The sequence below is a fragment of the Triturus cristatus genome, chromosome 2_1, assembly GCF_964204655.1.
Source record: "Triturus cristatus chromosome 2_1, aTriCri1.1, whole genome shotgun sequence".
Classification (NCBI taxonomy): domain Eukaryota; kingdom Metazoa; phylum Chordata; class Amphibia; order Caudata; family Salamandridae; genus Triturus; species Triturus cristatus.
Window position 1 is genome coordinate 303,611,775 of NC_140581.1, and position 13,142 is coordinate 303,624,916.

At 41.6% G+C, this 13,142-nt stretch overlaps 1 protein-coding gene across 1 annotated transcript in view; it reads right to left on the reverse strand.

The window, feature by feature from the left end:
- Positions 1-880: 880 nt before the first annotated feature.
- The window catches only part of PLCXD3 (phosphatidylinositol specific phospholipase C X domain containing 3), a 692,691-nt gene continuing 680,429 nt past the window's right edge, over positions 881-13,142 (reverse strand). Inside the window, exon 3 of the mRNA XM_085631174.1 lies at positions 881-5,372. Within this exon, the coding sequence (XP_085487300.1) occupies positions 5,216-5,372 (157 nt within the window). The 3' untranslated portion in view covers positions 881-5,215. The remainder of the gene's footprint in view (positions 5,373-13,142) is intronic.

The following is a 13,142-nucleotide window of genomic DNA, read 5'->3' on the forward strand; positions in this document are numbered from 1 at the left end:
GAACGGCACCTGATTACATCAAGGAACGGCTGAAGAGCTATGTGCCAGGACTATGCCTCCGATCATCTGAGGCAAGTTTGTTGTCCTGTCCACGGTTTGACAAAGCCACCATGGGGGCCCGAGCTTTTTCAGTGATGATTCCTTAGCTTTGGAACAAGCTACTGGAGAGCTTGCCCAGGAGGAAACTAAAGACTTTTCTGTTTATTCAGGCTTTTGGTTAAGCCCCGCCCATATTGACCGAGCATCAGGTTGTGTAGCCCTGGTATGGATTTATGTTTCTCACAAGTGCCTAGAGACCATTGGTGATTTTGGCGCTATACAAATGACAATAACATAACATAACGTAACTGTGGGTTTAAGCAAAACACGATTCCAAGTTCTGTGGTTACATCATTGCTGTATTGCACCATTATAATCAATGATGCACATAATTGGCCTTTAAACCTCTGCGCAAATGCACTTTTTTCCTAGTTAATTCTGACAGTAATATGTACTTCCCTTTAATAAAGAAAGTACATTGCAATGCACTACTGACTGTGCATTCTGATGATGCATCGCACATCAGCAGGCTCACCATAGAGATCACCCACCTTTTCTCAATGAGGGAAGAGGACAGGTGCGCAGATGGTCTTCAGCCTCTGCACCACCAGAGAGGAATGTGTGGCAGTGTCCAGTTCGGTAGCACACAAACCTGTGAGGCCTTTCTTGACTGACATCTTCTACTACTCACCTACAGCCAGGAGCTATCAAGAGCTACAATGAAAGAATTGTTTTAAGAGATCATGACTTAGGTAATCTGAGGTGATGGGAGAAGTGTATCAGTTAACTTGGAAGGAAGAGGGTATGCCAGTATACATTTACAGATAGAGAGATGGGACACACTGTACAAAAAATGAAATACCCCTACACAAGCATTACGGACCTACTAAGTGAAATCAGAGATAGGTGAACATATAAAGGTGCTTTACCTAAAATCACTCGGTGCCTTGGAATAGCATGATTATACAAAGTTGGGGGATATCATGTTTTGTTGATATACAACCCAAGGTACTGACAATGATTATCCGAAAGTAGCCAAGGGATGCCCACAGATGCACCGTTCAGACTTTTGGTTGTATTTGGAGAGGGATGTCTAACTGTTGCTGTCAGTTGCTTTTCATGTCAAATGAGGACAGAGATTTACTAAACCAAATTAAGAAGTGAAGAGAAAGTAGCAAACACTGCACCAATTATGTAAATGTCCAGTATTTGCAAAGAATGAACAATTACCCGAGGGTGTCAAGGCGCTGGGGGCCGTCGGAAGATTAAGCAAGCTATTGCCCAGGATCACATGGTGCAGGGCTGATCTGCTGCCAGTGCCGGGGACTGAACCGTGAGACACTGGGTTCCGGAGTCAGCGGCCCTGGCCACTGTGCCACACCTCTTCCCTCTTCCCAGTTAGTCACAGCAATTCTGAAATATCCACATTTGTCATTAATTTTTATAATAGAGACAGTTGCAGTAGATTAACACTCAATGGCCCCCCCATTATGTGTTCCCCGTTATCTTCTTGAGGAGTCACCGGGGCCAAAATTCATGACACTGGGATGTTTCTGCCCATGAGACAACGAGGATTATATGTTGTTTCCCCCAGAATGGGTAGAAACGTTTGCCCTCGGATAACAGATCCAATTCTGCATTTTATCCCCTATGACCGAAATAACAGCCCCAAGTCCTCAGACATTTATCATCAGCTTCAAGCAGGTGCTCGCCACGCCTTGGCTGGTTGAGCTTTTACACCCTCGGCACATTGCACTTTGGCTTGAACTCCAATGTGGTCATAACACCCATGTCTCAGGTTTATCCTGGCAAATCACTCCTCCGTTCTGCACTAGGCATTTATCAGGCAGTCGGGCTCGACATGCTGCTTTAAAGCTGGTACCCAGAGCTACCTTCCCACAGTAAGTGCTTTCTGCTTCTCCTGCACTACGTGAAAGTGAAGTCACAATTTTAACCACATCGTAGTTTGAATGGTAACTCTTATGTTATGTATGGTAACATCTCCTCATGATTGTGAAGATTTTAATTGATCATACAATAAAGCATTTACATACTCAGGTGGTAAATATTGCGGGTGGGGTTCCTATGCCCTTGCGGGGGTGGAAGGGTGCTGGGAACAGTAGGAGGGCAGATTTATTTTTCTACAACTGGGGGGAGCTTCTTCTGCATGCCATGGTGAAGGCAGTGGGTGATCAGAGTCCAGGCAAAGAAGCTGTCTGCAGTCCTCTCATCCCACCCATATCTTCATGTCAAGTGTGTTGGGACGGGTATAATCAGATCTGGGATTTGGTAGCCCAATATATAGTCTATGTCTGGAGATGTTAGGAATCAAAGAATACCCTAGAGCTGTGTCCTTGCTCTGGGCCACCCGCAATTGAGGCTAATAGGTTTTAATTTGGATTATTTCTGGACAATGACTTTGGCAGTTCCATTTTCTTGACATAAATAGACTTAATGACTGAATTACAAATTGCTTATAATCCCTGGGAAATTATGTGCATTTTACTAAGGGGATGAACATATCTAGCTGATGTAGTCTCAGTTAATAACATGGCAATTTCTTCTGAAATCAGTTGTAATGTCTAGTGCTGAGTGTGGGTTCAACAAATATCGGTGTTATTTCATTGCTTCTGCTCCACCCTTTTCTGTTGTGTCTTTCCTGATAACTTGAAATAACCTATACAAAATGGTTGATATAAGCTTCCATTTATAGCTGAGCCATATACCTAATTCTCACCTACATATAAGTAAATAAAATATCATATCACAGATGTTATATTGTTACTGTATTAAAATCAGTTAGAGATGATTTTAGCCATCAATGGTATCTTAAAAAGAGAGAAGGAGAAAGAAAAACATTATCTAATCGGGCATTGTAGGATTTTAAATATGATATCTAGCCTGTTGCTCCAAAATGGATGAAAGTTAGAATCTACAATGCATGTCATGCATCTTGGGGCATAAATTAACATAATATTGCCATTTTTCAAGTAAACTAACAATATTGCTTTGAAATCTGCTCACATTGGGCATGGGGGTGTTGACGATTTAGATCTCAAGATTGAAACTGAATTCTTATTGAAATGAATATTAGGATCAAGGATACTTTAGTTTTCTGATGGGGAATACAGCTGTCAAATGTGCATCCAAGTAACATTACATATCTGTCTAAATTAAGTAACTTGGTTCAAAGAATTACCTAATTCATTTCAGACCAGGAACAGTTGGATGGAAAAATCTAAATCAGTGAAAACATTAAGCACTTCATGAAGTTGGAAATATGTGGATAAATATACATTCTCATTCTGTGGTTGTGACATCTTTATATAAATAAGCGCTTCCAAAACAGAACTAAATTGATGGCTGAATTTCTTAAAGTGGTAATAGTTAATATACCCACTACAATGATCTGTGTGCAACCTGCAGGTCACATGGTCTGATGTGCACATGCTATTCATTATTCTGAGTTTCATATGTGGCGTAACATTGAGGTAAGAGGAAAATGTACTGCCTCACTCTCACATAACTAAGAACTGAAATGTTTTACATACACAAAATTATTTTTATTTGAAGACCGTTGAACCGTGGTTTGTTATGAATTTAATATAACACAATGAGCATTATAGCCCACAGCTGAGAGCTACACCAGTTATTAAAGGCCCTGAACCCGAGATCTAGGCTAGAGCCGAAGGCGGATAACGAGGGAGAGAGCGTTTAACAACTGGTGTAGCCCGAGACCGAAAGGTTATAAGGGTGTAAGAACACTCCACTCGCTGATCGTAGAAAGTTCTACCTTAAAAAGAAAGAAACAGAAAGACAATTTTAATATTTGAACATAAGGCTTATACCAGCCATTATTAGCCCTGGGCCTCTTCATTGTTTTCACAATACCATGTTCGAAATAAACTTATTATCAATTGAATTGTACGGACTATATATGGAGACAATACAAAAAAAAGAAAGGACTGCAGATTCACAAGTGATTGACATATAGGGGTTGTGTCTCTTTGAGTGGGACAATTGTACCCACTACAGGTTGTACACTGTCTTAATGGTGCTGAGTAGAGATGCATAACTCTGATTTATGAGGATGAAGAACTTCTTAAGATTTCCAGATATTTATTATAAATATATATAATATGAAGTTCCATATTATGGAACGAAAATTGTATTATTTGCACATTTGAGTTATTTTATGTTTTGTTTTGTTAGTGAGCCAAAGTGAAATGGTTTTTGCAACCTTAACTCTAGGGAAAATGGTAGACTAAAAAAGCATTTTCTGGTAAATGTTACATGAACAATCTTACACGCCATCACTTTATTTTAATATGTACATTGCCTAATTCAGCTGGTGGTTATTTTAAGGCTAAGCACAAGGAAACCAAAACTGCAAAAAATCGTGTTGATAAGAAGTATCTAATACATATATATTATAACTCACATGATGTATAAAACAAAATAAAATAGAAATAAAATGGCAAGTTTGACTGCCTGAACGCCTATTTATGGCCTTGTATTCGAAATGTAAATAACAATTAACCAAGGTTGACAGCAAAGTGAGTCAAGGTCTTGAAAAAATACAATACAACGATTTTTATTAGTGGAAATGTGTCCTTTTAAAAGTGCCTTGCTGGTTTGTGCTCATTTTATAGCCTATTTGAACAGAGACTTCTGCAACTGGTTAGGTATCCATAACATTCACGCTGGTCCCTGCTAAACAAAATGTAAGACCTCTAAGACTAAATACACTTGGATATGTACAGCTTCATCGAGTTTGGAGTACATTCTCCTGACCCAGATACAGTGGCCTTTGATTCTGACAGACCATGCCGCAATGCCTATATTTAAATCATAAAGGACGACACATACCGACATTTTGGTTTGCAAGAGGACATTATTACAGACAAGTCTACAATGCCCACGTTATTCTAATGTTTTGTGACAATGTATATGTGGCCCCTCCAAACCAGCTTGACTTATTCTATCTATCCTTCCTTTTCAAATGAGAAAAAAATAACTTAACAACCTAGAAAAGGAGTACAATCATAAAAATGAGTCTTCTTTTCCCACCCACTACCAGTTCGAGACACTGCAGATTCATGAGAGATCTGTGTGCAAACTTTCTCACTACAAGGAATATCTTTCTAAATCATGTACAGCATTAACATCTATATTATCAAGTGGTGTTGGCTTCTCCTTCGTCCAAGAGATAGTTGAGCTTGATGACCGTGCTAATAAATTCACCAAGTTCTACAAAATCCGCTGTGATGATATTGATGCCGCTTTCTCCTGGTTTCTGCGTCCGGACCCAATGCATCATTGCTGGGAGAGCCCTGGTGAGGAAGAAGGAGGAAAGTTATTGAAAAGGAACGTGAAACAATGGAAGATTTGAGCAAATGCTTTTTGTTGTCTTCAAATTTCACATAATGATTCTTTCAATAAGCATAGGTACTTTTGAAAGAGCAGCATGAATATTACCAAACGTTTTGGGAGCCACCATCCAAAAAGGCATTGTCACATTGAGGCAATGCAGACAGGAGTCTACACAGCTAATTGACATTTTCAAAAATATCGGGGCATAGTTATCATTCTGATGCGTACCCCTAGGGTCACAAGGGGGGCGCAAGGGCGAGTCAACTACTTAGTCAGATTTATCAAGTCACACAAGTCCACATTGCGTGGCCCTGCATAGCTTCATAAATCTAGAGTAATGCAACGCAGCGCAAATCACTGTGTTGCATTACTCTGCCCCGTGGAGGCGTTTCATGGGTGGAGCATGGGTGTTCCCAAACATCCACCCATGGATTTTGGCACATTCCCAGATTTACCATTACTGGTAGACCTGGGAATGCGACAAAATGATACGCCTTACTTCGTGAGGTGTTAACAAGGAGAAATATCTTTATTTCTCCTCGTTTTTTCGAGGAGAATTTTATTGTGCAGGAAGGTGTCTCTTCCTGCACAAAAATAATGCTGCTTGGCGCAATGGTGGATGCATTCGTAAAAGGCAGCGCATTGTGGGCCAGTGCAAGGCAAAGACAGGAATGTGCCGTATAATGTTAAATACGGTGCATTCCAGCCCTTTCACAGTGCAGCAAGGTGGCTTGCTGCGCTCTGCGATTTCTTGATCAATGTGCTTGATAATGTATGAAGGTCTGAGTTCAATCCAACAACACTTTTTGCATCTGCTCCTCTGCTTACCTGTTCAAGCACATTTAAATTAATTGGTTTATTGACTTTTCTTTCCTTAATTACCAAAGAAAAAAAATTGTGGTCAAGCCAATTAAACAAACTCTCAGGAATGAGATCAATAATCTTAGTTTTCTATTTTCGGACGTTATTTGCAAATTAGTGATTTACGATATAATGGAGAACATTACAAAACATACCATAACAAAACCTATACGGCCCACTGAACAAGGCGAGGTGTAAGAAATTGCACACAGCCAACTATAAATTCAGATTACGCTCCCTATGTAGGTACATACCTTTTGAACATGATGAAAAATAACGATTGCTGGCGTAGGCAGCAAGGTGTAAAAATGATTGTATATCTTTTATACTCCACATAGGATTCACTGGACTTTGGTATACGCTGCTGCATTGTACCTGGCACAAGTTCCCAAAACCACATCATTTTGAGGACAAGCTGATGTTAACATGTAAATGACAGTTAGATTGCATGCCACACTTTGACACCTGAGCCAGGTCGCTGCCATTGACTTGGTGGGAGCTGAAAACTAGCTCCAACTTAAATGGGCCCAAGAGATATATAATTTTCGCATACCATGTCAATTTTGCACAGCATTCCATAATTGTGCACTGTATTAGGGAGTAACTTCTCTAAACAGACTTTTTTTTACCTATATTATTCCATGACATAATCTGTAGCCCTTTCCTTAGGTCTCGCCTGGCGTTAGCAGCGCGCATGTGCTGCACTCGCCTTTCGAGTGCCTTTTGCTATCGATACAGTTTCCAAACCCATTTAAAGGTGCGCCCCTCTTTCCAATTGGCGTGCGTCATCGTTTATGTTAAACGATGGCGCGTGATTGGAAAGCGGGCTTCTCGGTTACCACCTTGTCCACTTTTAGGACGGCCCATGTGGACAGGCCGACGCCATATTTGTTTCTGGCACAGCGCACACTGCCATGCGCTCGTGAAGCCAGCACTTTCATTTCATGTAAGAGAGGAAGAGAAATTGCTAGCCTAACAATGCTTGAAGTTTCTGGATTAAAATTGCACATTAATCTGAAATTATTACTTTTTTTCTTTTAAAACTGCGTCTTTCAAATTTAAAAATATATTCAGGATGAATTTGTTTCATAAATGAGAAACATACAAAGAATAGGAAGCCATGTGAATTTGCTTTCGTTATTTAAAGCCTTTTCATGGAAATTGCAGTCTTTGTATTCTTTTAGACTTGATTTCTAAGAGGCCCAATGAAAACGGCTCTTTCACAAAATGGCCGTTTCCTTTTACTATCAAGTATGGATCACGCTTCACCTTTATCCTTCATCTGTCTGTACGATTCGGCACAAGACACTCTTGCACTTCTCCGCCAGCAGAGCGTTGCCGGTTGGAATCCTGCATTGGTGAAAGTGCTGCTTTTGAAAGATGGCTGACGACATAGACCAGGTGAGGGGTGCAGTGGCAGAATGTGGGGGAAACTAACGTGGGAGGCCATTCGATAGAATAAAATTAGAGTAACATCTTTTGGTGTTTTATTTGGTAGCGGAGTAGAGCATGGTGGGCCTTTTTTCATCTAGTTTACTGTGCTTCTTGTTGGTGGCTGGACATGGAGAGTAGAATGTGAGTTGTGAGTTTATGCAAAGTAACTCTCACTGCGACCACCGTTTTGCCCTTACATTGCATGAGAATAACTTGCAGTCTCTTTATTCAAATAAATATTTGCCGATACCGGTATTTGCGTAAATTGTATCATTGGACCCATCTGCCACTTCAATTAGATGTTCAATTCCAAGGTACTTTCAATAAATGATGATGATACTGTTCGAGATTAACTTTAGCTCTGCCCCTTTTTTTATTTTTTTTAATTTTACAAATGAATGAATGAATGAAAAATACTTTTAAAGCGCAACAAATGCCAAATTTGCATAAAATGCATTCAGACGTGTAATTTCTCTTTTAAATTCGTACCCCTGCCCTAAATAAATAAGCACTTGGGATATAAACAAACGTTTTTATCAACATTTACTGTAATGTGATAGACTGGGCGGTAAAAATATTACAATAATTGTATCACCTTTTTCAGTTTCTGGTTGCAGTTGACTCTGTAATTGGAATCTTGCAAGTCATTCGACTCACTCTGAAAGTGGCATGCACACAAATTAAGGAAAGCAAAAGGGTATATTTGAAAATAATAAGAATATAGTCCAGATCAAAAGATGCAGCAGTTGACATATTAATTACGTCACCAAAAACAGATAGCTTGGTCAAGCAACTATTCTATTGATGTAACCACACTTGCCAAGACCTCTGGTGCCCAGTGCTTGTGAATAGCAGAATTGCCAATTAAAAAGCTCGTTTTTAGTAAACCACCCTGTGTGGTAGGGAGAGAGCAGTACACATGCTCTGGTTGTCTGCAGTGACGTGATGTGCTATCTTGGGGTAGCTCCCGGGGCATGATGTGATTGGCTGCTTGCTCTCTCAGGAAATGCTGTCTGGCCTTTTTAGTGTCTTCCTGTCCTTGCTCAGGTTGTTTTCAGTTTTTACGCACCGGTCCCCATCAGTGCGTCCTTGTGCTCTCAGTTCTCTTGAACGCTGTTCAGGTTGCAGTGAGTCTGAACTAAGCCTTGTGATGGGAGGTTCATGGTGTCGGGTCCAGGCCGAGGGCTGTTGGGGGTGTGAGGGCGAGGGCTGTCGTTGGTCGGGTGTGCAAAGAGCGGACGTTAGTTTGGGGGTGATTTGAAATTCTGGATGGACTCTGGGTATAATTGTGCCAATCGAAGGCTGTAAACAGAGCTCACCAGCTGTGCTCTCAATGCCATTTTATTTCTAGCTAATTATTACCACAGCAGAGTAGACAAGCATTAAAAATGCAATAGGACTCACCTTTGATTAAGTTAAAGCCATTTACTTTGCTATACAATACCATTAGCAAAGCAAATGGCTTTAACTTAATCAAAGGTGAGACCTATTGCATTTTCAATGCTTGTTCTGGGCATGGAATTTTCATTAGCTGGGTCTAGAAGAATTGGAAGTGCAAAAATCCAGGAACTGAGCTGCATGAACCTTGTTACTGTGAAAAATGGTAGAAACACTGTCTGATTTTATTAATACCATGGTTGCCAGAATGAGGTCGATGGCTAGGAAACTATGGCTCTCATTTACAGTTTAGCAGAGGAGCTGAACCTCCAAAATATGATGGTGCCCATACTCTGCTAAACTCATTATTCTCCCAATCCATAAGCGAATCAAAGCCACTGGGTTCCCTTTGGCAGACCCTCAGCAGGCACCACCCATAGAAACCCTAGACCCGTGGTCCATCCACCTTTGAGCAAACAGGTCATAGTGACTATCGACTGCCCTTTTCAGTGTGAAGCAACCATTACTAGATTTCCCTGACAAGGACCATCATCTGAGGCAGCGCCAACAATGTAGGCCTCCCCAGGGGAGGCGCAAGGGAGGCACAGCAAGGAGAAATATCTTTTGTTTCTCCTAATTTTACCTTTTTCTATGTGTGCTGCATCGTGCAACACACTAGAAAGAGTAAAAAGGCTCTTTTGATTGTTTTTGCGCAGGAAGACTTACCTTCCTGCACAAAAATAATCATCCCCGCAACACAGGCACCCTTGCACCATGGTGCATAGGTGGCTGCATTGGCGTCCATCAGCTCATTGTGTGCCAGCGCAGGGGAAACGGACAGGTATACGGTGCACTATTGCCCATTTCTTTCGTCGTAGGGCAGCGCAGGAGGAAGGCCTGCGATGCAGCCCTATGGCAACAACTCATAAATGAGACCCAAAGTGTTGTCTTCAGCTTCTTTTGTCGGCTCAGGCAAAACTCCAGGGCAAGGTCACTACTTCCACCAGCCTGAGGGCCATTAAGTTCCAGGTCTCAGGTTAGTATTCACGAAGCCATGGTAATTCAGACGTTCATCACCAAATGACAACATTTAGAGCCAAAGCTGAATACGATCAAAAAATGTAGGGTACCAGAGTTTACTCCAGTTAGCCAAGCACCCAACTCTAACATTTCATGGCATCAAAAAAGACTTACAGGGTCTTCCATAGATGAGCTACAACATGAGCTGGTTCATTTTGCCCTCTCTCACAAGACTGGAAGGTATGTTCCTCGAGGTGAGGCTATCCGCTTCCTACTACGGTGCGACCAATAAAGGCACAGAACTGTGGTGAAGCGCCTTAGGTTAAAGTGTGTTAGCGGGCCAGCTCACAGACACGCTAGGTTTTCCTGAAATGTACCCAGCCCGTGCAAATATTGTTAAGAGAGCCCTTAATTACAGGGTGGAATAGAGCTTAAAATCCAAATAGAAACATTTGTGAGCACTAGAGCCTCACACATATGAACACAAATGGGACAATATTATTGATGTCAGCCCTGTGCTCTTACATAAGCTGTTTATTTCTGTCAACCTGTTCTCCCATTTATACTTGGTCCATAAAGTAGCCCAGTTCTGTCCCTCTGTTTAGATATTTGCCCTCCCGCCTTCCCTTGCTAATGCCTATCAAACCCTTTAGACCAGAGCCACGACTCATGATATGTCATATTTGTGATTATTTCAGTTTATTCCTACATTGTTTGGTTTTTATCAGACATTATTTAATGATTCATCATATGATTAGGAATTTTTGGCTGAAGTGTGTTTCTAATAAAATTGAAACTTGGTTTGAGGGGGTGAAGATTAGGAGCACTTAGATTCAGTTCTCTTTTGTCCCACTTTGAGAGAATTGCGGTGCCAGTACGCACAAGAATAGCCTCCTTTTGAATAACAAGCTTTTGCAACGCAATAGGTCTCACATTTATGCGAGTTTAAGCTATTGCCATTGTAAATGATAATGCCTATCATTTTTGTTTTTTAAAACATAAATAAAAGGCATCGTCAATTACAATGCCAACAGCTTAAACTCGGTAAATGCAAGACCTATTGCATTGCAGATGCTTGTTCCCCTGAGTCAGGTCAAAAGAAGTAAGAATAAATTGTTTTTATGTAGCGCTTCACAATACACTTCTGCCTTTTAAGAGCACTCCAAACAACACGTGTTACTATTAGACCATTTAGTGGTACTAAATATACCGCCATCGAAAGGATGAAAGGAGGCATCGGCCTTCAAGGGATTCTGGTTCCTAATCTACAGATTAGAGAAACATGGTCTAGCATTAATTTACTAAGCCCTCGGTGGAATAATTATCTTCAGGGTAGGATGGAAAGGCACCTTCCTCCCAGGTCAACAGGCCCACTCCCATAGGGCACACATAAGGGAGCATATCTCTCTGTACCGAACACTGCACACTGACATTCAACACTTATGCTTCCTGATATCAAGAATGTGCCGACGGCTACGGAGGTGTGACAGCATCCAAAAGTACCATAAAAAGTAATCAATGAGTTGTAAAATGTAACATTAGAAAATGCGCTAAAATACGCATATACATATTGTAAAGCACGTTCCCAGTTTCACTGAGAATCCCAAGCAGGGAGTGGGGCTGAACAGGTGTGAGCTGCACACATGCTGCTGCCTGTCACACGCCAGAGTGGGGCAGTGGGTGCATAGGACCCCATCTAACCCCACCATGATAATGAATGGGCAGAGTCTGGAGACAGGTGCACGCACAGCTGCCACCTGCAGCCCACTCCCAGCCACCTCACCCACTCTGTCTTGTAGTTATCTGGTTCCGCCTGATCCGGCCCCCTCCCCGGCGTTCCCACTGAGAGCAAATCCTGTCCATGCACAGCGCAGCTACCACACTTTTTGTAAGTTATGTTTCAGACCCGGACACACCAAAGCCTTCATTTGAAACGATGGTCAGAACTGTATGTTGGGGTGGTGGGCAGAGGCTGATAAAGCCATGCCCATTCCCACAAACACTTATCCATGGCCGAGGAACTTGAAACGGGCCGGGGAAAGTAGAACAATTCTACAATAGGTACACAGAAATATTATCAAGCCAGACGGAATCCCAAAAAATAAGTTAAGAAAGTTACCTGAAAGTGAGAAGGGATTGTCGGGGCGTGTTAAGGGCGCGTCCTTGGGTCCCGGTGCAGTCAGTGCCCTTGCACAGGTACGCATTGACATCCCCATGTCACGGTGTGACGGCGACTCCCCTGAAACAAGCACTGGCAAAGCCAAAAAGTCAGACATTCACTGACAGCTTTTTGCGCTGTCAAGGGTTGTTCTGCTCTTCTACCAAAAAACAGGCCCAATCCTCCATAAAACAAAGCCCTAACCCAAACTAAAATCCTATTAAAAAGAAGCTCAAATGACGGTCGAAAGCGAAAATTGCTTAAAAGACTAAAAAATATAATCACAAAGTGGGAGGCATGGTGAAAAAAGTACCTTCAATAAAACTGTGGCTTTAGGAGGAGGTGGGAGGGAGGAAAACTATATTTAAATGTTATCAGCTATGGTGCCAAAACTACACACAGGCAAACAGAAACTGAGCAGGAAACAAAGAAATAAAGTAGTCCCCCAGAGAACAGACAAAGAACTGTAGTGTGATGAGACAGTACTTAGTCCCTGCTGCATGGGAGGAACGGAAGCGAGAAAGGAGGGACAAAGAGGCAGGACTGACCACTGGCAAGCAAGGATTTTTGGGGGACACTGAAACAAACAAATCAAAAGCTAGGGGATGGCTTTAACCCAACATTAGAAATTACAATAGGTCTCGAATGCTCGACCTAAAAAGTGTGCGAAGCGGTCCATTGTAAATATCTTCAAATTACTTTAGGGTCATTTACTAATTGTATTCTAGATCACCTTTTAGCAATCTGTGCTTGGATTACTGCCACTTCAGAATTTGTTTAAAACAAATAAATATGCCTCCTTCAAGAACAAATTCAACTTTGTGCCAAGGGAATAATGCAAGATTGATCTACCTCGAAAATTTGTTCCTGAAGTGGAAGA